Raw genomic sequence first — 24,557 nt, 5'->3', positions numbered from 1 at the left:
CAATTTACTTGTTGCTTTATTTTCAATGTCTAATCAAGGAAATATGAAGAAAAGTTCCGAGGAAGTATGAAATTCATCTGTTCTCAAAGGCCTTGTAGAACATTAGACTCAAGAATCCCCCAGCAAACACTGAACCCTGATGCGAAAACATCATGAGTGTACCTACAAATAGAATTTTTAGAGCATATGGGAATATACTCTCCTATAGGTAGAAAGTAAAACGAAAGGGTGAAATGCAGTGCCGGTTATTTACTTGAAAGGGCAAAACTTTCCAAACTGAATGACCTAAGTAACATTTTTTTAAAGTTTAGGAAAGTACTTTCAATGCAAAGGAAAAGTTGGGAGGCTGGGGACATTTGAAAATCTATTTTTACCCTCTCTTCCAATTCACAAACTCCTACTCTCTAAGTTTTTGGTTATTTGGGAAAGTTATATTGTATTCTTAGCCAGGGAAATCCTTAGTCCTAGTTCATTTTAATTCTGGGTCACTGAAACAAGCTTTTTTTTTCGATCATTGGAACAAGCTTTGTTGATGAACCAGCATGCTCTAGAACATCTGAGGAAGCTATGGACCCATGAGTGAATTGATGAGCACCTGTCCTGTCGTTCCAGGAAGCCAGAGGGCCATTTTTAAGCAGGCCATGAGACACTGGGAGAAGCACACCTGCGTGACCTTCATAGAGAGGACAGATGAAGAAAGCTTCATCGTGTTCAGTTACAGAACGTGTGGGTAAGTGCAAGTGAGTTCACCTCAGTGGAGACTGAGGCAGACAAGTCAGATGGCCCAGGAACCTTGAATTTTTTCTCTAAAACAATATGTATTATAATATGCTGTAATATATAGGAGTCCAGAATTTTTCAGAAACTCTTCTTGCCCTCAACAAACTCACAGTCCAGGGACAAAGTAGGTAGGTCAAGAGGAAGACTCTAGAATGACAAGGTGTCTGTATTTCCTGTCATGGGAGCAAGCTGAAGGAATTGGGAATGTTTCATATGGAGAAGTGATTCTGAACCAACTTGGGGCCGGTGATCCCACTGAGAATCTGATGGAGCTATGGGCTCCCTCTGGATGGATGTACATTTATGCAAAATTCTGCATGTGATTTTGTGAGCTCCATGGGCTTACAGACTTCCTCCAGAAAACATGGTAAATAATAAGATGATTGGATTATAACTAAACTTATCTGTTATGCCAATAAATATAAGTGTGGTGTATTTTCCTGAAAGGAAAACGTTCTCATATTAGTTCAAAATCTTAAATCCAACTACATGCTATATATGTGAGAGGACTACTGAAGAAAATGATCCAGAAATGTTTAAAAGTAAAAGGTAAGAAGGCACACAGGCAAATACTAACAAAAAGAAAGCTGAGATCACAATTCTAGTTGTAGACAACACTTTTTCGTCGTTTCTTTAATTCATTTTCAAAGTCAGAAAGTGCTAAAAAAAAAAGTGAGACACTTCATAATGAAAAAGAGTACAAGCTACAGTGAGAATATAACAGTCATAAATCTTTATGCACAAAATAGCATAGCATTAAGAGTCATAAAACAAGCCCCGAGGGTTTCAAGGGGAAATCAACAGAAACACCAACGGCAGAAGACTTTATTTCATTGCTGTCAACCCAAGTAGATCAATGTCAAGTTAACCAAAAAATAAGTAGAGATTTGTAGCGGACTGGAAAAATGTAATTAATAGAGTTGAGCCTGCGGGTCTACCAGATTCCATAACCTGTAACACATGTTTAAAATGCCTCTCAAACATTTATAAACATGGTTCATCTATTAACTATTAAAAACACCTCAATGTATTCTAAAAGTTCAAAATAAAATTAAAATATTCTCTGATTGTAAAGCAATGAAACCGGACATAATAACAACAAAAATAGAATAAATACTCCTGCATTACCTGTTAAGACCTCCCCTCCCCCCTGCCTTTTTTACAACTCTTAGATTTTAAAGAAATCAAGATTAAAATTACAAGACATCTAGATAGCAAAAGCCTCACAGTTCAAAACTGAAGAGATCTGGGTAAAGCTATACCCTCAGATATCCCCAAATCTGAGAATTAAGAAGGACAGTGAAATACTCAATTTGAAGAAGTTAGCAAAACAAGTGAATACAGAAAAACCCTCCACCGCAACAAAGTAAACCGCATGAGAGCAAGAAAATGGACAAGTAACACTTTATAGAACTGATAAATTGGAGAGTGACTTCTTTGAATAAACAAACAAAAACTGTAGATAGACTAATTACTTGTCCAGTTCAGTCCAGTTCAGTCACTCAGTCGTGTCTGACTCTTTGCGACCCCATGAATCGCAGCACACCAGGCCTCCCTGTCCATCACCATCTCATCCTCTGTCGTCCTCTTCTCCTCCTGCCTCCAATCCCTTCCAGCATCAGAGTCTTTTCCAATGAGTCAACTCTTCGCATGAGGTGGCCAAAGTACTGGAGTTTCAGCTTTAGCATCAGTCCTTCCAAAGAAATCCCAGGGCTGATCTCCTTTAGAATGGACTGGTTGGATCTCCCTGCAGTCCAAGGGACTCTCAAGAGTCCTCTCCAACACCACAGCTCAAAAGCATCAATTCTTCGGTGCTCAGCTTTCTTCACAGTCCAACTCTCACATCCATACATGACCACTGGAAAAACCATAGCCTTGACTACACAGACCTTTGTTGGCAAAGTAATGTCTCTGCTTTTGAATATGCTATATAGGTTGGTCATAACTTTTCTTCCAAAGAGTAAGTGTCTTTTAATTTCATGGCTGCAGTCACCATCTGCAGTAGTTTTGGAGCCCCCCAAAATAAACTCTGACACTGTTTCCAGTGTTTCCCCATCTATTTCCCATGAAGTGATGGGATCAGATGCCATGATCTTCGTTTTCTGAATGTTGAGCTTTAAGCCAACTTTTTTACTCTCCTCTTTTACTTTCATCAAGAGGCTCTTTAGTTCCTCTTCACTTTCTGCCATAACGGTGGTGTCATCTGCATATCTGAGGTTATTGATATTTCTCCCGGCAGTCTTGATTCCAGCTTGTGATTTTTCCAGCCCAGCATTTCTCATGATGTACTCTGCATAGAAGTTAAATAAGCAGGGTGACAATATACAGCCTTGACGTACTCCTTTTCCTATTTGGAACCAGTCTGTTGTTCCATGTCCAGTTCTAACAGTTGCTTCCTGACCTGCATACAGATTTCTTAAGAGGCAGGTCAGGTGGTCTGGTATTCCCATCTCTTTCAGAATTTTCCACAGTTTATTGTGATCCACATAGTCAAAGGCTTTGGCATAGTCAAGAAAGCAGAAATAGATGTTTTTCTGGAACTCTCTTGCTTTTTCCATGATCCAGCGGACGTTGGCAGTTTGATCTCTGGTTCCTCTGCCTTTTCTAAAACCAGTTTGAACATCTGGAAGTTCATGGTTCACATATTGTTAGTCTAAGACAAAAAAGTGACAGTGCAGAAACATACAAAATCAGACATACAAAAGGGAGAAATAACCACAGATTCAGCAGAATCATAAAAAGGAAGTTTATAAACTCTAGGGAAAGAAGTGTTGAAACCTGGATGATGTGATTGACTTCAAGGTAGACGTAAAGGACTGACTGGCACAGACCAGTAACTTTGAAAGAAATTGGAAAACTGTCGGAAAAACTTTCTCCTCCATACCACCAACCTAGAGTTGCACAGATGAATTCTTTCAAAACTTCAAGAAACAGATTATCCTGGTACTATTTAAGTTTTTTAGAGCATAGAAGAACACATTCTTCCAATTTACTTTTAATAAACTGTCATAGTGTTGCTACCTCAAAATGAAAAAGATGGCACTGAAAAAGGGAAAATTATAAACTCATCTAACTTATGAATAGCCATGCAAAATCCTAAGTAAAATGCTGGCACATAGAACACAGCAGTAAAAGAATAGAAGAGTAGCCTGCCAAAAACGTTTATCTAAGAAATACAGGACTAGTTCAACATTAAGAAATCTATTTGCATCATTCAACATATTGATACTCAAAGGAGAGAAGCCATATTCATGTCTCAATAGATGCTAAAAAGGCATCTGCACATTTCAACATACCTTCATGATAGATCCTTGACTTAACACACACACATATACACATTAACATAACACACACAAATCAAATATATATCTATGTCCCAAAAGCCCACATCATGTTTATCAATAATAATTCTAGAAGCATTTCTGTTAGAATCAGGAACAAAAGATATTTATGATCACCATAGTTATTTCTTTTTTTTTTTCTGGAAATACTAGCTAATATTTAGCTACCCAAGATAAACACAGTGAATATTGGCAAGAACAAATATTGTTCGAAGTTAATATGACATGTGGTGAAAAAACCCAGAAAATCAATTGGAAAACTATCAGAAACAAAAGGAGACTCTATTAAGGTAACTGACTACAAAATTAATCAACATTAATAACTTTTGCCTTAATGAAATAATTTGATAAAGTAATACTTTCATAATGGGGGGAATCACAACTTTAGTAGAAACAGAGTAGATAATATATCTAAGAATAAATCATAACAAAATGCAAAAATATGCCAGCCATATAGGAAGAAAACAACAAAATTCTAAGGAAACTTTTAAAAAAGAAGTAAAAATGGAAATACATACTGTTTCCTCATATGGAAATGCCCTACATAGTAAAGATGTCAGGACTTCCTAAAATAACCTATAAATTCATGCCATTCTGATTTAAACAGCATCTTCATATATGTATTTGTGGGTGTGTATGTACATATATTTTAAGAGTGTGAACAAATGATATTAGAGTTTTTCATGTAGAAATAACAGAGAGAACAAACAGCAGTGATAGGGACAGAGGTAGGGGAGGAGAAGAGGTCTGATGTTCTATCCCAACATATGTGATATCAAAATGCAAATGAAGGGCTTCCCTGCTGGCTCAGTGGTAAAGAATCTGTCTGCAGATGCAGGAGACATGGGTTCGATCCCTGACAAGATCCCGCATGCCACAGAGCGACTAAGCCAGTGTACAGCTATTGAGCCTGTGCCCTAGAGCCTGGGAACCACAACAAGAGAAGCGACCACAGTGAGAAGCCCACATACCACAGCTAGAAAGAAGCCTGCGCAGCAACATAGACCCAGCAGAGCCAAAAATAAAGCTGATTATTTTTAAAATGCAAATGAAGATAATAATTAAAACCATTTGGAACTCAAGAAAAAAATAGATATATGGAACGAAAGAGCTTAAAATGAATATGTTTATATACTAATTTAGGTAGCATTTTAAATGAGAGAAAGATGGATTAGTCAGGGATATGTGAATATTGGAATAATTCAGTAGCTCATTTTTAAGAAAATAAAGCTGGGATACTACCACACTTCATATACCAAAAGTGATTTTGGCCAGATCAAAGATGTAGGCATTTAAAATTTTTATTTACGCAGTTATTCTTGGCTGTGCTGGGCCTTCATTGCTGCGTGGCCTTTTCTCGAGTTGCAGCAAGCAGGGGCCACTCTCTACTTGCGGTGCACCGGCTTCTCACTGCGGTGGCTTCTCTTGTTGCTGAGCACCGGCTCTAGCGCATGTAGGCTCGGTAGTTACAGCTCGCAGTCTCTAAAGCACAAGCTCAATAGTTGTGGCTCACGGGCTTAGTTGCTCCACGGCATGTGGGATCTTCCCAGACCAGGGATTGAATCCATGTCTCCTGATTCTTTACTACTGAGCCACCAGGGAAGTCCAAAGATGTTAAGGATTTTGAAAAGAAAAAAGAAAAAGAAACATGAAACGTACTAGAAGGAAGCAAAATTGCATATTAATTATAATCTTGCAGTGTAGATGGCCTTTCTAAATAGCACATAAGAAAAGAAAGATATTGCATGAAAATTTTAAACCTTTATACGGCTAAAACAAAAAGAAATAACAAAGGGAGAAAAACATTTGGAATGCATTTAATAGTCAAAGATTTAATCCCCTAATTTTCAAAAGGTTCTTACAAATCAGTAATAAAAAGATGGACAACCCTCCTCCCTCCCCAACTGGGGAAAGACGTGATCTCACAGTTCACAAGAAAAAATATAAATATCACATAAAACATGGAAAACTATCCAGCTTTGGTGAAATACCACTTTTCATCTATCAAATTGGCAAAAGTAGTTTGGCAAAACCAGGGCTGGCCCAGTTGTGGGAAAATAGGGCTATTTAACATACTATTAATGGACATATAAAAAGACCCAACATTTTGGGATTGCAATGTGATAGTATGTATCGAAATATCAAATGCCCATACCCTTTTATCCATTGATTCCATTGCTTGGAATTTACCCTACCAAAAGCAAGTAAGACCTCAATGGTTTCTTTGTTTTGTATTTTGTTGTTTGTTTTTCCTCTCTCTTCCCTGAGGCTTCGGTTAAATAGAAAAAACTGAAGTTAGTCTAAATGTGTGTTAATAAGAGACTGATTAAATAAATTTTAATACTATGTTGCTTTGAAAAAAATTAGGTTAACATTTACTGTTATGAAAATATCTATGAATTAAGGAGGGAAAAAGGCAAGATGAAGGACAATGTACATGATGTATTTTGTAATTAAAAATATTATATGTGTATATACAGATGTATTACATTTTTTGGACTGGAATTCAAGAAGCTGTCAGCAATAGTTATCTTTGGAACCTTAATACTGTACTTAAATCTTTTGTGACATGGGCATGTATTTTTAAAACATTTTACAGAAGTTATCTGCGTGGTGGGATTATGGGCCATTTTAATTTACTTTTTACAGCTTTCTATATTAGGAACAATGAATATATATTTTAAAAAATAATTGTGCCCAGAGGTAAGTCATCTCTAAGGCTCCTCTGATAATAGCGAAAAGACTCATGCTTTACAGAAAGTCAGGGGCTCCTTCCTTTGTCTCTTCCTTGTCATCAGAGACTCAGGGGTGGAAGGGTGGGGGAAGGTATTTACTTTTTTCCTGGAGGAGAGGCTGTATCTTTCTAAGGATTCTCCAGGCCACCGAAAAGGTCAAGAGCCATTTTTGGAGGGAATTCCTGCCTAGGGAGGGAAGTTGGACAATGAGATTGTTTTCAAGCTTCATTCCCTGATCTGCTGACCTGGGTATTTCTGCAATTGTCCAGCTGTTGTTCCTATGTTGGGCGCCGAGGTGGAGGCCCACAGGCCATATCCATTGGAAAAAACTGTGACAAGTTTGGCATTGTGGCCCACGAGCTGGGCCATGTGGTTGGGTTCTGGCATGAACATACCCGGCCAGACAGAGACCAGCATGTAACCATCATCAGAGAAAACATCCAGCCAGGTAAGTAGTCTGTATGGAGCCTAGAAGCGAGCGGTCAGGCAGGTAGCACCATGGGGTCAGGAGGGAGGAGAGAGAGGGGTTGCTGGGGGCAGACCGACACTCATTGGTAAGTATGGAGGCCTTTGTCACCAGCACTTTATCCTTCCATGTTTTGTCTTTCTGGGGAGGTCATCTGCTAGAGCTTTCAGGTTAGAGCAGAAGCAAAATGATTCCATGTTGTAAAGGACAGTGAAATCTAACTCCATTTAACAGGAACAGAATCGACCAGAACACTGTTGCAGCATCAAAGCTACTCATCCAAAAAAAGAGTTCTCCCAGTTGCTTTTCGAAGACTCATTTTTGCTGATGTAGGCAACACATATTTTTGAAACTGAAATCTAATTAGGACACAAGTACATGAAAAGCAGTATTTCTGCCTATCCCAAGGCAGATAAAGTGTCTAGATTTCTTAAAAATACCTCCCCGTGTTAAACAGTTTTATACAGAAGTTCTTATTGAACATGAAAGTCACTGATTGAATAATATATTTGCCTTAAAAATGCTTTCAAGAGTTTGAATAGTGAATTTGAGATTGAACTTAAATATTGGATTTCTTTTCTTTGTTCCTTCAATAACAAGACTAGAGAATTAAAGGCAATTTATTTTTTCATAACTAATCTATTAACTTACTTTAAGTGTTTTGAGAGGCATTTTGGGAGGGGTGGTGGTGGTGGGGTTGGGACCACATAGAGCTGTTCTAAGTTTCAAATTTCTAATCTGTCAAAAACAACAAGAAGAACCACCACCAAGCCTGTCATTTGACTGACTAACAGAGCTCCCGGAAGTTGCTATGGGCCCTCCTTCTCCCCTCCTCTGCCTCCTTTCAGGTGCCTACCTTGGTTTTCAAAGACGTTAACAGAGTGTTGTGTCACAGGTCAGGAGTATAATTTCTTAAAAATGGAAGCTGGGGAAGTGAGCTCTCTGGGAGAGATGTACGACTTTGACAGCATCATGCACTACGCCCGGAACACCTTCTCAAGGTCGGAATCTATGGTTACGCCTCATCCGTGTTGTACTGTGCCTGCCGCAGGTGGGGGTCAGATTCCAGGAGGTCTGCGGAGAGCAGGTCTCCGCATGTTCCTGGCACAGTTAGCATGTCTGTCCTTGAAATACGGTGGCCTCTGGGCTGCAGTGAAATATAATCTAATCAGGTTCCTGCTAATAAGATTGAATCCCATTGTGAAGCTGGTGTTTCATCATGCCCTCATGTCACAAGCAGCAAACTGGAAAAGGGAAATTATTGAGGGGTTGGCTGGAATCATAACTTAGAGGCTCTGCGTAAAATTTCCAGCGGGTGGGGCCCTCTTCTAAAGTATATCCAACCAGGTCTCCTAGAAGAGGTGTGGTTTATTGGAAGCTAGACCGTGTCAGAGTTGGGAGGGTGGTAAATTAGGGGCTCATTTTAGAAGAAAGTGGGGTTCCAGCCAGTTGGAGGTCTCACAGGTAGCGGAGGTTGGAATGAGAACAAAAATCCGGGTGTCCTGCCTGCTGGCCACACGTGATGGTAGCTGGTATCCTCAAGCCTGGGCAGGCCAGTTATTTATGGCTGGCCTCAGCAGGATCGGTTTTGATGAGCTCATGCTGTGCTGGACCCAGTGTTAGGTATTTTGCATATTACCCTTGCTTCTGTATTACTGTATTATCCTACCCTTATCATGTAAGTATTTTGTATAGAGAAGTGTTTCACTGCTTGTCCCAGTTTTGTAGATCTTTCCACCCGAGTTATTTTTCTCTCTTGGTATTCCCCCCCCCCCTAGTTGCAGCCTAAAATCAGCTTTTTATTTATTTAATCATTAAATAAGATTTAAGGAGATTCCCAATATATACAAGAAAAAAAAAAATTAGGTGAGGAGACTTGGAGATGTCAAGAGGGAAAAAATAAGGGTAAATAGCTAAGTTGAAGCTTGGAATCTATTTGGCATTCAGAATATATGCCACAAAGTCATGTACCCTTTGTTAGGGTTGGCAGCAAATCCTCCCCCGTGCCTCCTAGCAGGTCATAGCAAAGAGGGAAACAGTCCGTTTCATGAATCTCTATGTTCATCAAGATCAAAGGAAACCATTAGTTCAAGAGACACACAGCTCTTGGGAGTGGAAAGGACACTGTTTACCCAGGCTGCTTGGCTCTTGGGTACAGCTTCTGAAAGCATCCTGTCGATAAGGTCATACTACCATGGGCGACATCCTCTACATCTCAGCATCCCAAGTTCCAAGGGGGCGCTAGTCCTCTGGCCACACAACTGAGTTAGTTATGATCGCCATCCTGCACCCAGGCAGGAGCTCTCCAGTGCTTTAATGGGTGGAGTTTGGCCCAAAGTCAGCATCTTGGAACACCTGGGATGGGAGTGACCTACCCAGTTCTCTTTACTCTTCTTCTGGCTCTTTATAAGAAGATACAAAAGGGAATATGATGTAATGAAGAGAGCACTGACCTGAGAGTCGAAGGCTGAATTCTAGCCCTCGTTCACCCATGCACCTTGCTGATGAAGGAGGTATAGATAGTAATTAGGGGCAGCTTTGTGTGGGATCAGATCTCCACCTTCCTGGGCCTCAGTTCCCTCATGAGAGAGTTGGAACAGATGTTTTCGGATCCCTTCCAGCTCCAACATTTCATGTTATAATTTATTAACCAGAATGTGAAAGATTGACAGATATGATCTCACACATTGCCATATGGGAATCTGAGGCTTCCTCTTCCACACTGGGAAATGGAGACTTTGAAGGACCTAACCCGGGGGTCTGAGAGGCAGGATGAGTGCCCCCTCTGCAGATGTTGGAGGTGGAATGCTTGGATGTGGGTGTGGGACTGACTCACAGGGTTGGGAAGTGGTGCAGGGAATAGCCAACTTGCACTGCATTAGCTCTGGGGGTGGCTAAGTGGAGCCAAAGTATTGATTTTTTCCGGGAATCAAGGTCAAGTTGGTCCAAGTGAGAAGCTTGTACCTTGTTGAGTTGCTCAGTCGTGTCCTACTCTTTACAGCCCCATGGGCTGAAGCACGCTAGGCTTCCCTGTCCTTCACCATCTCCTGGAGCTTGCTCAAACTCGTGTCCATTGAGTCGGTGATGCCATCCAACCATCTTGTCCTCTGTCGTGCCTTTCTCCTCCTGCCTTCAATCTTCCCCAGCATCAGGGTCTTTTCCAATGAGTCAGCTCTTGGCATCAGGTGGCCAAAGTATTGAAGCTTCAGCATCAGTCCTTCCAATGAATATTCAGGGTTGATTTCCTTTAAGATTGACTGGTTTGTTCTTCTTGCAGTCCAAGGGACTTGCAACAGTCTTCTCCAACACCACAGTTCAAAAGCATCAGTTCTTTGGCATTCAGCTTTCTTTACGGTTCAACTCTCACATCCATACATGACTACTGGAAAAATGATTGCTTTGACTAGATGGACATTTGTTGGCAAAGTAATGTCTCTACCTTTTAATACACTGTCTAGATTGGGCATAGCTTTTCTTCCAAGGAGTAAGCTGTCTTTTAATTTCATGGCTACAGTCACCATCTGCAGTGATTTCGGAGCCCCGCCCCCAAATAAAGTATCTCACTGTTTCCATTGTTTCCCCATCTATTTGCCATGAAATGATGGGACTGGATGCCATGATCTTCAGTTTTTGAATGTTGAGTTTTAAGCCAGATTTTTCACTCTCCTCTTTCTCCTTCATCAAGAGGTTCTTTAGTTCCTCTTCACTTTCTGCCATAAAGGTGGTGTCATCTGCATGTCTGAGGTTATTGATATTTCTCCTGGCAGTCTTGATTCCAGCTTGTGCTTCATCCAGCCCAGCATTTCTCATGACGTACTCTGCTTATAAGTTAAACAAGCAGGGTGACAATATACAGCCTTGATTTTCTCCTTTCCCAATTTGGAACCAATCCATTGTTCCATGTCCTTGTACCTTGGATCTTGTTTTTATAGATGCCAAAACTCTTCGTATTGCTTTATTACTTATCTATTAATTATTCATATAAATTTGTTTATTATTATTTATCTGTTGGGACTTCCCTGGTGGTCCACTGGTTAAGACTTCACCTTCCATTTCAGAGGGTGCAGATTTGATCCTCGGTTGGGAAACTAGGATCCCACATGCCTCATGGCTAGAAAACCAAAGCATAAAACAGAAACAGCATCAAAACAAATTCAATAAAGACTTTCAAAATAATCCACATCAAAAAAATATTTGTCTGTTGTATTCCTCTCTCCCTCACTGAACTGAGGTCTTTATGGATTGAGACCACCTCATTCTCTTCTACTCCCCAGCACTCAAGACAGTGCCTGGCACAGAGTTCAGTAAATATTTGTCAAATGAACAAATTAATGAATGAGTCCAAGGAAACAGGAAATCTGTAGTGCTGGGGACTAGGTGAGGGAATAAATGTCCATCATCTCACTACAATTCTTCCCATATGCAGATACTGCGGTTACTTCATTAAGCAGAAACTACACGTTTCTATTATGTAGGAAATTTCAGATAGATTACTACTAGTGGGTTGTAGAAGCTTAATTGCCTTCTCCATGCCTGCAATGTACCAGTTACTATGCAAAGTTCTGTAACTAGAGCCCATGGCAAGAATGCAGACAAACCTTCTCTTCTGACACCAACATTTCTTTTCTTGTCTTTTCAGAAAAAACAATTCTTTTTTTTTTCTTATTTCTAACCCACCAGGGAAGCCCACCCCCTCCTGCTACCATGATGCTACCTATTGTCACCGTACCTTGCGTGTATGCTAAGTCCCTTCAGTTGTGTCCAACTTTTTGCAAACCTATGGACCGTAGCCTGCCAGGCTCCTCTGTCCATGGGATTCTTCAGGCAAGAATATTGGAGTGAGTTGCCATGCCCTCCTCCAGGGACTCTTCCCGACCCAGGGACTGAACCCAAGTCTCTTTCCTTCTTCTGCATTGGCAGACAGGTTCTTTACCCCTAGTGCCACCTGGGAAACCCTGTCACAGCACCATCTACCCCAAAACTTGGCTGTTTATAATAGCTTTTTTTTTTTTTATGACACTGTGTGAATCATCCTGACTCATTCCTTGCTGGTCTTGCCTGGGATTGCTGCCACAGCAATAACCATTAAACCTCCCAAGACCCAGGCTTTAAAATGTACATGCCATTATCTCTGTCACATTTTATTGACCAGAGCAAGGCACAAGTCTAGCCCAGATTCAAGTGATGATGAAAGACATCCTACCTCTTAATGGGAGTACTTGCAACTTCACACTGCCGAGAGATATGGCTGTTAGGAGGCACAATTTGTTATTTTAACAATCCACTGTAGTTACCTTCACACCCTGACCCAGAACTGAGAATGGTCCCAGCAAATCTATTTTGTCGCCGTGTCCTCTCTGCTAATTTTCTTTATGGATTTTCAGAAAACTACTTTGTTCAATGGGGATATTTATCAATGGAGTCTTTAACTAGGGGTCTTTCCTGGTCTACTTTTTGTTAAATATCCCCCCCTTCTTAACCCTCTGTCATTACTCTTGGTCAGGTGTCCCCTGGATCTAGCCTGCCCATCATCTTTGATTCTGCCAAAGAGCAGAAAATGCCTACAGAGCATTCAGTCATCTCTGGGGCAAATGCTATTCTTGCTGTTGGGAAACTCAGTCTGTGTGTGTCTTTACAACTGAGCTGTCTGCTTCCAACTTCATTCCCTCTAGTTTATTGCAGTTCTTGCCTCCTCCCCTTGGTTGGACCCAGGCTGTGGGGAGTGATATCTTTGGAGGTTTCGTGGGCAAGAGTCCAGGAGATGAGGAGACAGTTCTCTGGTACAGGAGCGTCTTTGTTTGGAGAACTCTGAGCTGACAGTTTTATTCCCTAAGGGCATCTGCCAAAGCTGTTCTTAGTTTAGCAGAGTGTCAATGCTAAGGGTTGTCCCATATAAAAGGGGGGATGTGACTGCAGCAGTTTACACAGGGACATCTCTTGTGGTAAACATCTTCCGGAGCCCACCACAGTGCTGCCCGCCCCAGGATGTGCTTGGGGGGAGGTGGGAAGGGGCCCCCAGCCTGCAGAGCCATCTGACTGTGAGCCGTGGTTGCTCCTGCTCCTTTGGTTTTTGAAGTCTCCACACTTCCTAACTCTATCGGGGATCTAACGCACCTTAAGATCTCTTTCTTGGGTGGTGGGAAACACTGGCTGGAGAGAGGACGATGTCAGGAGGGGGTGTCCAGGCCTGCCTGCGTTCGGGTCCAGGGTTGGCTCCGCATCACTAGCTTTGTACTCAAGTGAGTCTCTGAGGCTCTGCAGGTTGGTATTCTCACCTTAGATAGGACCCCGCATAACAACAGCACCTGCTTCTTCGGTTGTTATGAGGATTAAATGAGATGGTGCATTTAAAGGGTTCAGCCAGGTCCTGGCTCGTAGGCAGTTCCCATGAATGGACAGCGTGTGTGAGCACACACTGCCCTCACAGCAGGCTGCTGGCCGAGTCGCCTGCACCGTGTGAGTTTCCACAGCGTCAGTTAGTCTGAGTTGCCAAGAGATTATACAGGGCCCTGCATTTTGTGCAGCAAAATGTCTTTCTCCAGGAGAATCAAGACGACAATTACAAGTAAAAACGTTTTGTATTGGAGCAGAAGCACCCATGTTTAGATTCATAGGATTTAGACTTTTATGCAGCCATCCTCTGTGGTTTCACTCTTGGTGAAACCGGTGAGGTCAGTGAGGGAGACCAGGGATTCCACAAAAGTGTCTCTAAAGGACCCAGAGACGAGGCAATAGTGAGAGACAGGCCAGGTGGTGAAATGTTAGGGCAAGCGGTCCTGAAACAGACATCGGCAGACAGTCTGGTTAACAATGAAAAGAAAGTGAGCTTGAAATCTGATTTAGAAAAAAAAAAGTATATACAAAAACAAAAAAGGAAGAAACAGGGACTAATATATATTTTCGAAGGTAATGCTGACCTTAGGGAAAAGGAAACGTTTGAAAGTGAGAGAGAAGAGAAAGGAGAGAACAGCTAATAACTAGGTAACAAGCATTTTTTGCGTTCCCTTTTGAGTCTAAATAGCTATTTTGCAAAACCTTTTGATGCCAGTGTCCTGTCTTGGCTGTGGGATTTAATTCAAGAAGCCTTTGTTGAGGTCTGCTCTGCTATAGTTCCCCTGAGGGCAGAGATGAAGGACCTGGTCTCTCTGCTGGAGGAACTTACTGTTTAGCACCGAAGATAATTATCATCAATCCCAAAAGATAATACAGTTTGATAAGAAGAATCATATCGAATTAGACAAGAAAGGCCCAGAGGAGGGAATAACTCACTCAGGATGGGAGGGATAGAACTTCTAAAAGGGATAGCCATCTGATGCAGTTTTGAAGATATGAACAAGAGTTTGGTAGTGGTCAAGAAGATGGGTGGTGGGCAGCCTTGGCAGAGGACAGCTTGCTTAAGGGCATGTTTAGGGCAAGAAGGAGGATGAAGTTGTTAATGGTAAAGGTGGAAGAGTCAGAAGAGGAAGGCTGAAGCCAGCGAGCCCGGGCCTGGAGCTTCAGGTGATGGTTGCAAGTGGGTGAAGGCCTCCAAGCGGAGTGGGCACATGCATGCCCTTATATTCAGGATGATCACATTGCTACATTGGGTGGGGAGAGAAGAGTGGCTGAGCCTACAGTGGGGTGACTACTAAAAAGAGTTCAGGAATGGAATGCTGATAGCTAAGGCAGTGGTCTGGAATGAGGAGAAGGGCATAGATTCAAGAAATGGATAAAGGGTGCTACAGACAGGCCCTGGTTCCTGGTTTCAACAAGGGAGTGAGAGGGAGAAGACAAAGCCAAGGGCACCTTCAAATTCAGTCTCAGGTTCATGCAAAGAGCAGAAAAATGGAGTGCATTAGGTTTTGAGTGAATTGGATTTAAGAACTCCATAGGACAGTGCAGTGGAGGGGTCACTAGACATGTCTCTTAGCAGATGGTTCTAGAACTGGAATCAGAGAATTAGCTGTCAGCCTATAGGTGTTCCCTGGTGGCTTAGACAGTAAAGAATCTGCCCGCATTGTGAGAGACCTGGGTTCGATCCCTGGGTCGGGAAGATCCCCTGGAAAAGGAAATGGCAACCCACTCCGGTATTCTTGCCTGGAAAATTCCATGGACAGAGGAGACTGGTGGGCTACAATCCACGGAGTTGCAAAAAGTCAGACACAACTGAGCGACAATATAGGTATTGGTTAAAACCCAGATAGCAGGTGGAGCAGGAGAGAGGAGAGAGGAGAGAAGAGGGAGAGTGCAGGATTCTAGAAACAGCATTTGCAGGAGGCAGGAGAAAAAGATTCTAACTTGAGAGAGCGGTGTCTGGGGAACCAGGGAGAGGAGAGTCTGAGAGGGGAGGGCCCGGCAGAGGGGACCATGCTGCAGAGAGAGCCGCTGAGCGCTGACAAGTGTTCGCCCAACTTCTTGGTCACTGGCTGGTGACTGGTGACCATTGCTTGTGTAGTCAGACTGCAGCTGGACTGAGGAGTAAAGGGTCAGTAGGCAGCCAGACGATTCTTTCCAGATTCTTGGTTAAGAAGGGATGGAAAGGAACAGGGTGGTAACTGGAGAAGGCCCTGCCCTCCATGAGAGGTCCCTGATAGGGTCTGGAAGCAGAGTGGGAGGGTCAGGCAAGGGGTTAACCATGCCCATGACAGGGAGATGTGAAGAGGGCCAGTGTCAGCCAGGCAGCCTAGTGGGCTTTTGTCTGCTTTGCTCCTCTTAGATTTCATTCCCACTGGAGCAGAGCGAGATGGTTAAGTTCAAAGAGGCTGCCATGACCATCTAAACCAATCTCTCACCGTCCAAAGGGGCAAACTGAGGCTCAGAGAGGGAAGGGACTTGTCTGAGCTCACCAGGTGGCAGTCAGGCCTTAGACAGAGATCTCTAGGCCAGAACTCTCCTGTTACTCCTGTCCTCTGTATTCAGCCCATTTTCCATCTGATTATCCCTCCTGCCAGCAAAGACCCCAAACCCTGAACGCCTTCTTTCACCAACCCATCAACCAGCTCTTGCTGACCAGCCCCTCCCTGAGAACCTCTCACTGTACTGGTTCCCAAGCTCTCTCTGGAGCCTCTCCAAGACCTATCCACGTTGGGAGCTGCCCGTTGCACAACTCCAGAGGGCACCACTCACACGGTCATCTCTGAATGGTGCTCCCTGCAACTGTGCAGTAGGGGTGGTGGTTGGGGGGACCCTGAGGCCTGGACCTGTCAGGGAATTTGTGGAGATGCTCAGGACACTTCAGTAAGGAAGCCCTCAGGGCCACTGGGCTAGGGCATATTTTTAAACTTGGCAGAGTCATTTTCCCATTGGAAAGGGAGCTGGCAGCTGAGGAAATGGAATGCTAACATGCCAGTGCCAGGCCAGGCAGCCCTGTGAGTCACACCACCAGGGGTGGGCAGGCCAGGGGGTAGGAATGTGGATGGGGTGTGGACAAGGACAGGAAGACTCTAAACCCCTACACGGATGGCCTGACAGCCTTGACTTTTATTCTCCTTTCTCCCTCTCTCCTTTCTTCCTGTAGAGGAGTTTTCTTGGACACCATCCTCCCCCGACGAGATGACAACGGGGTCAGGCCAACCATTGGCCAGCGCGTGCGGCTCAGTCAGGGAGACATAGCTCAAGCCAGGAAGCTGTACAAATGCCCAGGTAACTGTAAATCACGGGGTTCCAGGGCCTCCGGAGCACCACAGAGACCTCTCAACCACTGTTTGCAAGCATCCCTGGGGCTGGGAAGATACCTCGGGGAGTGTGCCGCCGTTAGGAGGTGGTAGACAGTGTGGAAAGTCCAACCAGTGGAGTGGTGCAGGCAACGAAGCCAGTGAGGACTCTTAGAGGCCACAGCTTAACTTGTGGGAAGCTTTGGAACTCTCTGGCAAAGCCCTGATGGTCAGAAGAGGAAGAAGTCGTAGTGGAACGACAGTGAATGGGGGTCCAGCGTGGTGTGCGTGCCACAGGGGTGAAAGTGCTCTCCTTGCTAAGGGAGTAGGGGAGGTGGGTTTGGTAAAACAATGACCCAGGGTTTTGCAGAAAGGCAGAGTGGGGGAGCACGCTTTTAGAAGGGTGGAAGCCGGCTTTCCAAACACTGGAAGGCAGAGGGTATCTCAGTGCTGTAAATGAAGTCACTTCTGTGATCTCGGGTTCTCCTAACCATCCAAGGCGCTGGACAGTGGCCAATATTCTGCCCTTGGAGGCTGGACAGGACACTGGATCCCAGCAGATGTCTGTTTCTCTTCCAGTTCAGAAGCCCCGGCCCTTGAGTTTGCCCTCTTTGCTTCCATCTCATCGGCTTCAGCATCATCACCTCCCCCTCCCCCTCACCTGCTTGCCACCCTAGGAGAAACTCACGTCAGCCCCTTTAAGTTGCTGAGCTTCAGTGGAAAGCACTACTTTACAGCAGGCACGTTTTTACCAGTGATAGGAGAAAAGGCAATTTGGTGGCTTGGAGAGGAAAAAGGAAATTCTACTACCAAAAGGTCTGGTTATCTTTTCCAAACTCTTAGACCAGACCTGCATATGATCATAGGACAGAATATTTGAAATAGGGGTAATCTTAGAAAATTGGCCTATCACTTTTTTTTTTTACCACACTGCCGGCAGGATGCACTTACTCATAAAGCCACAACCGTATTCGGTCCCCGTAGGATGGCAGTGCTGGTGCTGCTCCCCTCCCCGGCCACCGTTCTGGGAGACTCACTTCCTCCTACAACCCACTTCCCGACCATCTGTGTTCTGGACCTGCCCAGGAAAGCCCTCTGGCTGCCCCAGCTTGTGTGCAGAGGACCGTGTGGGACTGCTCCATCATGAAACTCTAGGAAATGTGTCCATCCAGCTATTAGTCGTCTGGGGGTATGTTAGGGCTGAAATACAGGACACATGTATCATATAACCCTGCTGCATTGAAAGAGAAATCTTATAGCATTCCCTGGGAAATGCCATAGTATTTATTTAGTTATAATGTATATACGTATGCCTCTTGCTTCCCCCCGAAGGATTGGAAGCAGCTGGTAAATACCATGGAGCCATACAGTAATGTGTCTGTCCCTGCAGAATGTTGATGATTATTCTAAAATGATTTCCACAGAACCCTCGGGGGTGTTGACTGCTGGGCGTAATCCTCACGATGCCTGGCAGTTGTTCAGTAACATGATATCGAAGCCCCGATGTACAGGATTTCCTGAGGTCAAGGATGGGCCGTTCTCCAGCCATCCCTTCCTACAGCTCCCCAAACTGCATCTTCAAGCAGTTTCAAGCAGTCACTGAAAGCAAAGGTGGTTGCCACGTGGAGGCCACATTGAATGGAGGAAAAGAAGGAAGTGTGTGTCCCACACTTTGGAGGTGGCCCCACGAGTCGAGGGGCACTCAGCAAATCAACGCTCTTGTCTTTGAGTTCTGAATCCCTAGAGGTGAGGGAATACGAAACCCACAGCTTCCAAGCTTATGCCTGCAGACATTGTTTCTTTTGAGAACAGATTAGGGGAAATACTGCTCACATACATAGGACTAGGTTCCAGACTCCAGGCAACCCTCAAATATTCAAGGGAAGAATATCCCACTGTAGAACGTGCCAGCTTCCTGTGCTGCTGGTCATTTTCCTTCTTTTTCTTGACTATTCCATGCTCTTTCGGAGGTGGGTAGCAGAAAAAGAAGAGACAAGATCTCACTCAGCAGCTGTGTTAAGCACTGTGCTGGGCCGTTTCATGTAAAGCAGATGGTTTCATTAACCCTCTAAGCAGGTCCCACCCATTTCACAGATAAAGAAAACTGAGGCCCAGCAAAGCTGGGACATGTGCCCACCACCCAACAGCCAGCTGGAGAGCTGAATTCAAAGCCAGCTCTAGGCTGTGCTCAATCCTGAGAGCCTCAGAGGAAACCCTTAGGGTGTTACTTTTTGGCCCCCAGGCCTAGTTTTGCTTTTATCGGTCAGAGAAATGTCAGTCTGCCTGCCATGCTTTTCAGCAAGGTGTTCCTGGGGCTTTGGCTGGTTAACTGAATTTGCTTAGCCGCCCTGTGCATGGGCGGGAAGCGTGTGCAGATGCCTGAATCACATGTCTTGTTTTGCTTGTGCAGCATGTGGGGAGACCCTGCAGGACACGATGGGGAACTTTTCTGCACCTGGTTTCCCGAACGGCTACCCTTCTTACTCCCACTGTGTCTGGAGGATATCAGTCACTCCAGGAGAAAAGGTAGGTATGAAACCACCTCGGGAAATGACAGTGTATTCTTTGAATTGGGTGAGGCATGAGGAATTAGTGTTATTATTCATAGTAGTAATGGTATCTGTTATGTTATGTTATGAGCACCTACTATGTGCCAGTTACTGGGCAAGCTTGCTGAACATTCATGATTTCTGGACTTTCCCACCCGCCTTCCCCATACAAATGGAGGCCTGTGTATTACATGTCCACTGGAGTTCTAAATCAAGCTCACGTCTGGTCAAACAAAGTAGGTGCTATCCTCCTACCTTGATAAAGACACCAGCAGGATGCTCTGGAAGGCAAGGGACCAACTTAGAATTTCTTGACGCCTCAGATTCTGTGTATCAAAGTGGTACTATAAGGAGAGTTAGCCCCCAACCAGGGCGGTCCCTCCTCCTCTTCCCAACCCCAGTTCCATCTAGGAGCAATCAGGGCACACCCCAGCCCACAGTCCCAAGCTTCTCCACACCTACCTTGTAAACAGCTGTTGCTGGGCTTCCCTTCTTGCGGAAGTGGACGGGTCATCTGTGTTGTCCACCTTTGGGAGGATGGATCCAAGGCAGAGATCTTTGCACACCCTGGATTCCTGTCCTGGGTGCAGTTTAAGGTGTAGGATCTGGGAAAATCCTGGTAGGCACATTCCTTTGGTTCTGAAGATTCCACAGCCCTCTAAAGTTGAGCCCAGGGCAGGGGTCTCTTTTGCCCTGGTGCAGGGGTGGTATATTCTTAACCTTTCTGCAGGGTTCATCTTCTTGTCTCCAGTATATGAACAAAGAATCTGAGTCTCAGACTTTTAAAAAATTGCCCCCATCCACTACAGGATATAGAACTGGGAACTGGGGGCTTCTGCACCTCCGAGTTTGTTTTTTTCCCCTACACCTCTCTACAAAACCAAAGGTCCTTCAGGTTCTCTTGTTGCAGGAAGGAGGACCCCTTCCAGGGCCTGAAACTGGGCTCTTGTCTAACACTCGGAAATGAATTGTCCGAGGAGACACATGTGCTGACAAAGCAAGAGATTTCATTGGGAAAGGGCACCCAGATGGAGAGCAGTACGGTAAGGGAACCCAGGAGAACTGCTCTGCCGCGTGCCTTGCAGTCTCAGGTTTTATGGTTATGGGATTAGTTTCCGGGTGAACTTTGGCCAGTCACTCTAATTCAGAGTTTTTCCTGGTGGCGCACACATCGCTCAGCCAAGATGGATGCTAGCGAGAGGGATTCTGGGAAGTGGACGGACACACGGTGTCTCCAGGAAAGACTGAATGATGGCTAGGAACCACTGTGAGCACTTTCTATGGGCTAGGCATTGTTCTGCGCATAGCATGTGGAGTCTGTCACGTAGTCCTCACTTCCTGTGACTATTACCACACTCATTTTGCAGGTAAGGAAATAAACTTGCCTAAGGCCACTTGTTTGTTGTAGAGCTGGGATTTGACCCCAGGCAATTTGATTTGGAGAGCCTGGATAGTTAATCATCCTAAATTATTCCACAAAGCGGACAGGCTAGACATTTAAACATGCATTCATACACACAGACTCACATGCACACACACACAACAGCCACATGCTCACATCCTTCCTTTGGCTCTAGGCATTTATAACAGTGTGGTTGTCATCTTGAACCTAAGAGACTTCAGAGCAGTCTGCCTTGAGCAGGTTTGCTGTCCTTGTGCCTGCAGGAGGCTCCAGTGGAGGGGGGCAGGAAGGAGGAGAAGGAGGAAGAGGAAGGGATGTGGTAATCCCTAAATTGTTGAATTGCCCTGAATAGCAGAGGCTATGTGATATGTGTGAACAGCAGAAGATTCACCAAGCCCTGATTATAAATGCTGACTGGGGCAGGGAGAATATATCATTGAAATTCCAGCCCCAGTTATTTCAACTTTGGCTTCATCCAGCCTTCTCCAGAGGTGTTAGTAATCAGCAGACTTGATTGATTTGAGTTTCGCCTCCTGTGCATCAACCTCTTCCCCTGTGGTCTTCATGGCTCACTAATATACCTAAATAATTAGCCTGAATAATTATCCATTCATTTACACTGTGAACATGTTACTGAGGAAGTTGTAATAACATTTCCGTTCTGAAAATTTTCAAAGCAAAGGCTAAAGAATTATATTGCAACCAGTTAGCAAGGATTACCAAGCCCTTCCTTCCTGAATTCCAGCATTGTGAGAGAAATGAAAGAAATATAAGGTATAACCTCTGTCTTCAAGAGACTTAGAGTTGAGAGTCCTTTCTTCACCCCTAGGGAGTCTGATTTAATTGAAGGAGGGGCATTTGCTCAGCACCAGTACTGTTTTTAACTTCTGAAGTGAGTTCAGTCCACAGGCAGATTGAAAGAAGAGTAACATCTCACACACACACACGCACACACACACACACACACAACAGCACAGGAGGTGAGCTGGCCGGTTATTTTCCGGTACTGACTTCACTTCCTAGGAGATTATAAGGCTCTGTCAAAGATGGTGCTGCCTGTCCTGAGACCTGAACTGTGAAGCTGTGGGCACTCTCAAGATAGGCTATGCAAAGAGCCCTTAGTGTTCCATGTCCACGCAGTGTGGATTTTTTAAAATCACCCTTTATCGAGTGTCTGTTATGTCCAGGCATGGCACTATACATGCCATATACAGTTTCTCATGCAGTCCCGTCAAAAACCCAGTGGTGAACATGTTGTTTTACAGGTGAGAAAGCTAAAGGTCCAAGGGGAAGTATTTTCCCAAGATTTCAGAGCTGGAAAGAAATCCAGATCTTCCTGCTTCTAAAAACACCTGCTCTAGAATCACTCTAAGAGAGAGGGGAGAGTTCACCTGCTCTAGAATCACTCTAAGAGAGAGGGAAGAGTTCACCTACTCTAGAATCACTCTAAGAGAGGGGGAAAGTTCCAAAAAGGAAAAGTCAAGTTTATCTGGGTAATCAGGGAAGGCCTCAGGGAGGAGGGAGGGGCCCCCGATCTGGGTCTGGGAAGGACCCATTTGTACAGATACATCAGGGTGTACCTGGAAAACAAGGTCAGGTAGGCTGGGTGCTGGAGGCTCTGAAAAGTAAGCCAAATTTAGTTTATGAGACAGGTATATAGGTAGCCACTGAGGTTTTCTGAGCACAGGAGGGATCTGGTAAACATGAGCTGTAAGTGCAGGATTGATCCAGAAGACCTGGTGTGCAGAATGGTCGGGGGTGCAGCAGGCCTGGTGAGGTGGAGCAAGACTGGCTCATAGCAGGGACTCCGACATCTCAAAGGAAGAAAGTCCATCAGCGCTGGCATAAACAATGGAGGCCAGGGAGAACTAACCCCGAGGTAGAGCACCTCAGTGACTGGGGTGAAGGTGTCCCCTACAGACAGGAAAGCTGGGAGGACGATGTTTTTCTTTTGAGGTGCCCTCCAGTTAATGGCATCACCGATTCAATGGATATGAGTCTGAGCAAACTCTGGGAGATGGTGAGGGACAGGGAAGCCTGTGTGCTGCAGCCCATGGGGTTGCGAAGAGTCAGACACGACTTGGTGACTGAACAACACAGTTAATGGGCCAGCACAAGAGAGACAACAGCGGACAGGGCACAGGCTGCCGCGGCAAAAACCAGAGAGGAGAGACTCCAAGCAGAGAGGCCAGGGAATGAGGACAAGACCCAAGTCCTTTCCATGTGGCCAGGAGTGCCGCAGAGCCTCCAGCCCAAAGGTTTAGTAGAGATTAAGACCCGGGGCTATAAGAACAGAAAAGAAAGTGGTCTTTGGAAGCAGGAGAGTGAAGATGCTAAAAAAAGGTGAACTGACTGTGAGCAAACCCCCCACCGCCCCGGGTGGGAAAACGTCAGGGGTGCAGGGGCTGGGGCATTGCCCTTATGCAGGACTCTGGAGAGAAGAAGAGCTGAGAGGTGACAGGTGAGGACACGCCAAGCACAGACAAGGAGCCCACCGGAGAGCTGCAGCCAGACAGTCCTGGGCACCATGCGTGGTGAGCTCCAAGCAGGGGTGAGGGGAGAGGGCAAACTTGACCCTCCGTCTGGGCTGGCTGGGCTGGAAGGGGCGCAGGGCCCATGTGCTGAGCCTGCAGGGCCACCCAGCCCCTTCCATCACTTGTGGACTAAGGCACCGACTGAATGGCCTCCGGGGGGGGGGGTCCTCAAGATTGTCCAAAGGAACTGAAGCATCCTTCCCAGTTCCTCGAAACCCACCTCCCTCCTCACCTCTCCTGCCCCCTCGCTCCAGACAGGCATGCAATGACCTCTACTGAACACTCAGCACAGTTCCCTAAGTGTCTCCTTGGTCTGATCGTGTCGAGCCCTCACACCACAATTCTGTCTGGCCCCCCTCTACCCATGCATCCCGTTCCCCTTAGGTTAAATGCCACCTCCTCCAAGAAACCTTCTTCTTGTCGCCGGGGCAGAATCTGGTTTTCCTTCCTCGAGGCTCCAGAATGCCTTTCTGTCCATCCCTGTCTTTTCAGCATTTCTTCCATAGTGTTCTAATTGATTTAGCACACCTGTCCTCCTCTCCTTCTCTGAGTTTTGGCAGAGAACTTACAGGCAAGAACTCTTTCTTACTGACCTTTCTATCTTGATTGGCCGACACAGACTGGCACACAGTAGGTGGTCAACGAACAATGGTGGAATGAATGAATGAATGAACAAAATTGCAGGAAGGTTATTAACACACCACACCTCAGAAGAGTGAGGTCACGGACCAGGGAAACATTGATCACAGAGAAGCTCGGATGCACTCAGGCTCACCCCGGGCCCTTTAGAATGATTGATGATGTTTTAAGATCTTTTTGTATCTCTAAACTTCACTGACCCCTTACCTCCTCCCAAATCCCCAGTCTCAATGCATCCTGGCCTGTGTTTTTAATGCGTCTTGCTTTCTGTAAACCACTAAGCGACTTCAAAAGCTCAAGTTATTCCCCAGACAGAACCATAGAACCCATCTCCTCTGTTTACTCCTCATCCTGTTTAAGGTTTATTATTTAATGTCATGAGGTTTCCTGTGAATGCGTTTTTGAGAGGACACTCCTACTGTGGTCTGAGAGCTCTGTATGCTAAAGGGTAACGTGAGAACACTGCTATGCAAGATGTA

The 24,557-nt window shown here is 44.9% G+C and overlaps 1 protein-coding gene across 2 annotated transcripts in view; it reads left to right on the top strand.

Annotated features, from left to right (window-relative positions):
- The window catches only part of TLL2 (tolloid like 2), a 142,657-nt gene that overhangs the window by 83,019 nt on the left and 35,081 nt on the right, over positions 1-24,557 (top strand). For both annotated transcript variants that reach the window (XM_069566886.1, XM_069566887.1), the window contains exons 5-9: positions 613-730; positions 7,126-7,304; positions 8,218-8,323; positions 16,819-16,943; positions 19,365-19,480. In XM_069566886.1, coding sequence (XP_069422987.1) covers positions 613-730; positions 7,126-7,304; positions 8,218-8,323; positions 16,819-16,943; positions 19,365-19,480 — 644 coding nt within the window. The remainder of the gene's footprint in view (positions 1-612; positions 731-7,125; positions 7,305-8,217; positions 8,324-16,818; positions 16,944-19,364; positions 19,481-24,557) is intronic.

Source organism: Ovis canadensis, chromosome 22, assembly GCF_042477335.2.
Source record: "Ovis canadensis isolate MfBH-ARS-UI-01 breed Bighorn chromosome 22, ARS-UI_OviCan_v2, whole genome shotgun sequence".
In the NCBI taxonomy this organism is placed as follows: Eukaryota; Metazoa; Chordata; class Mammalia; order Artiodactyla; family Bovidae; genus Ovis; species Ovis canadensis.
The sequence above is the reverse complement of the archived record's forward strand: the minus strand, read 5'-3'. Positions and strand labels throughout refer to the sequence as shown.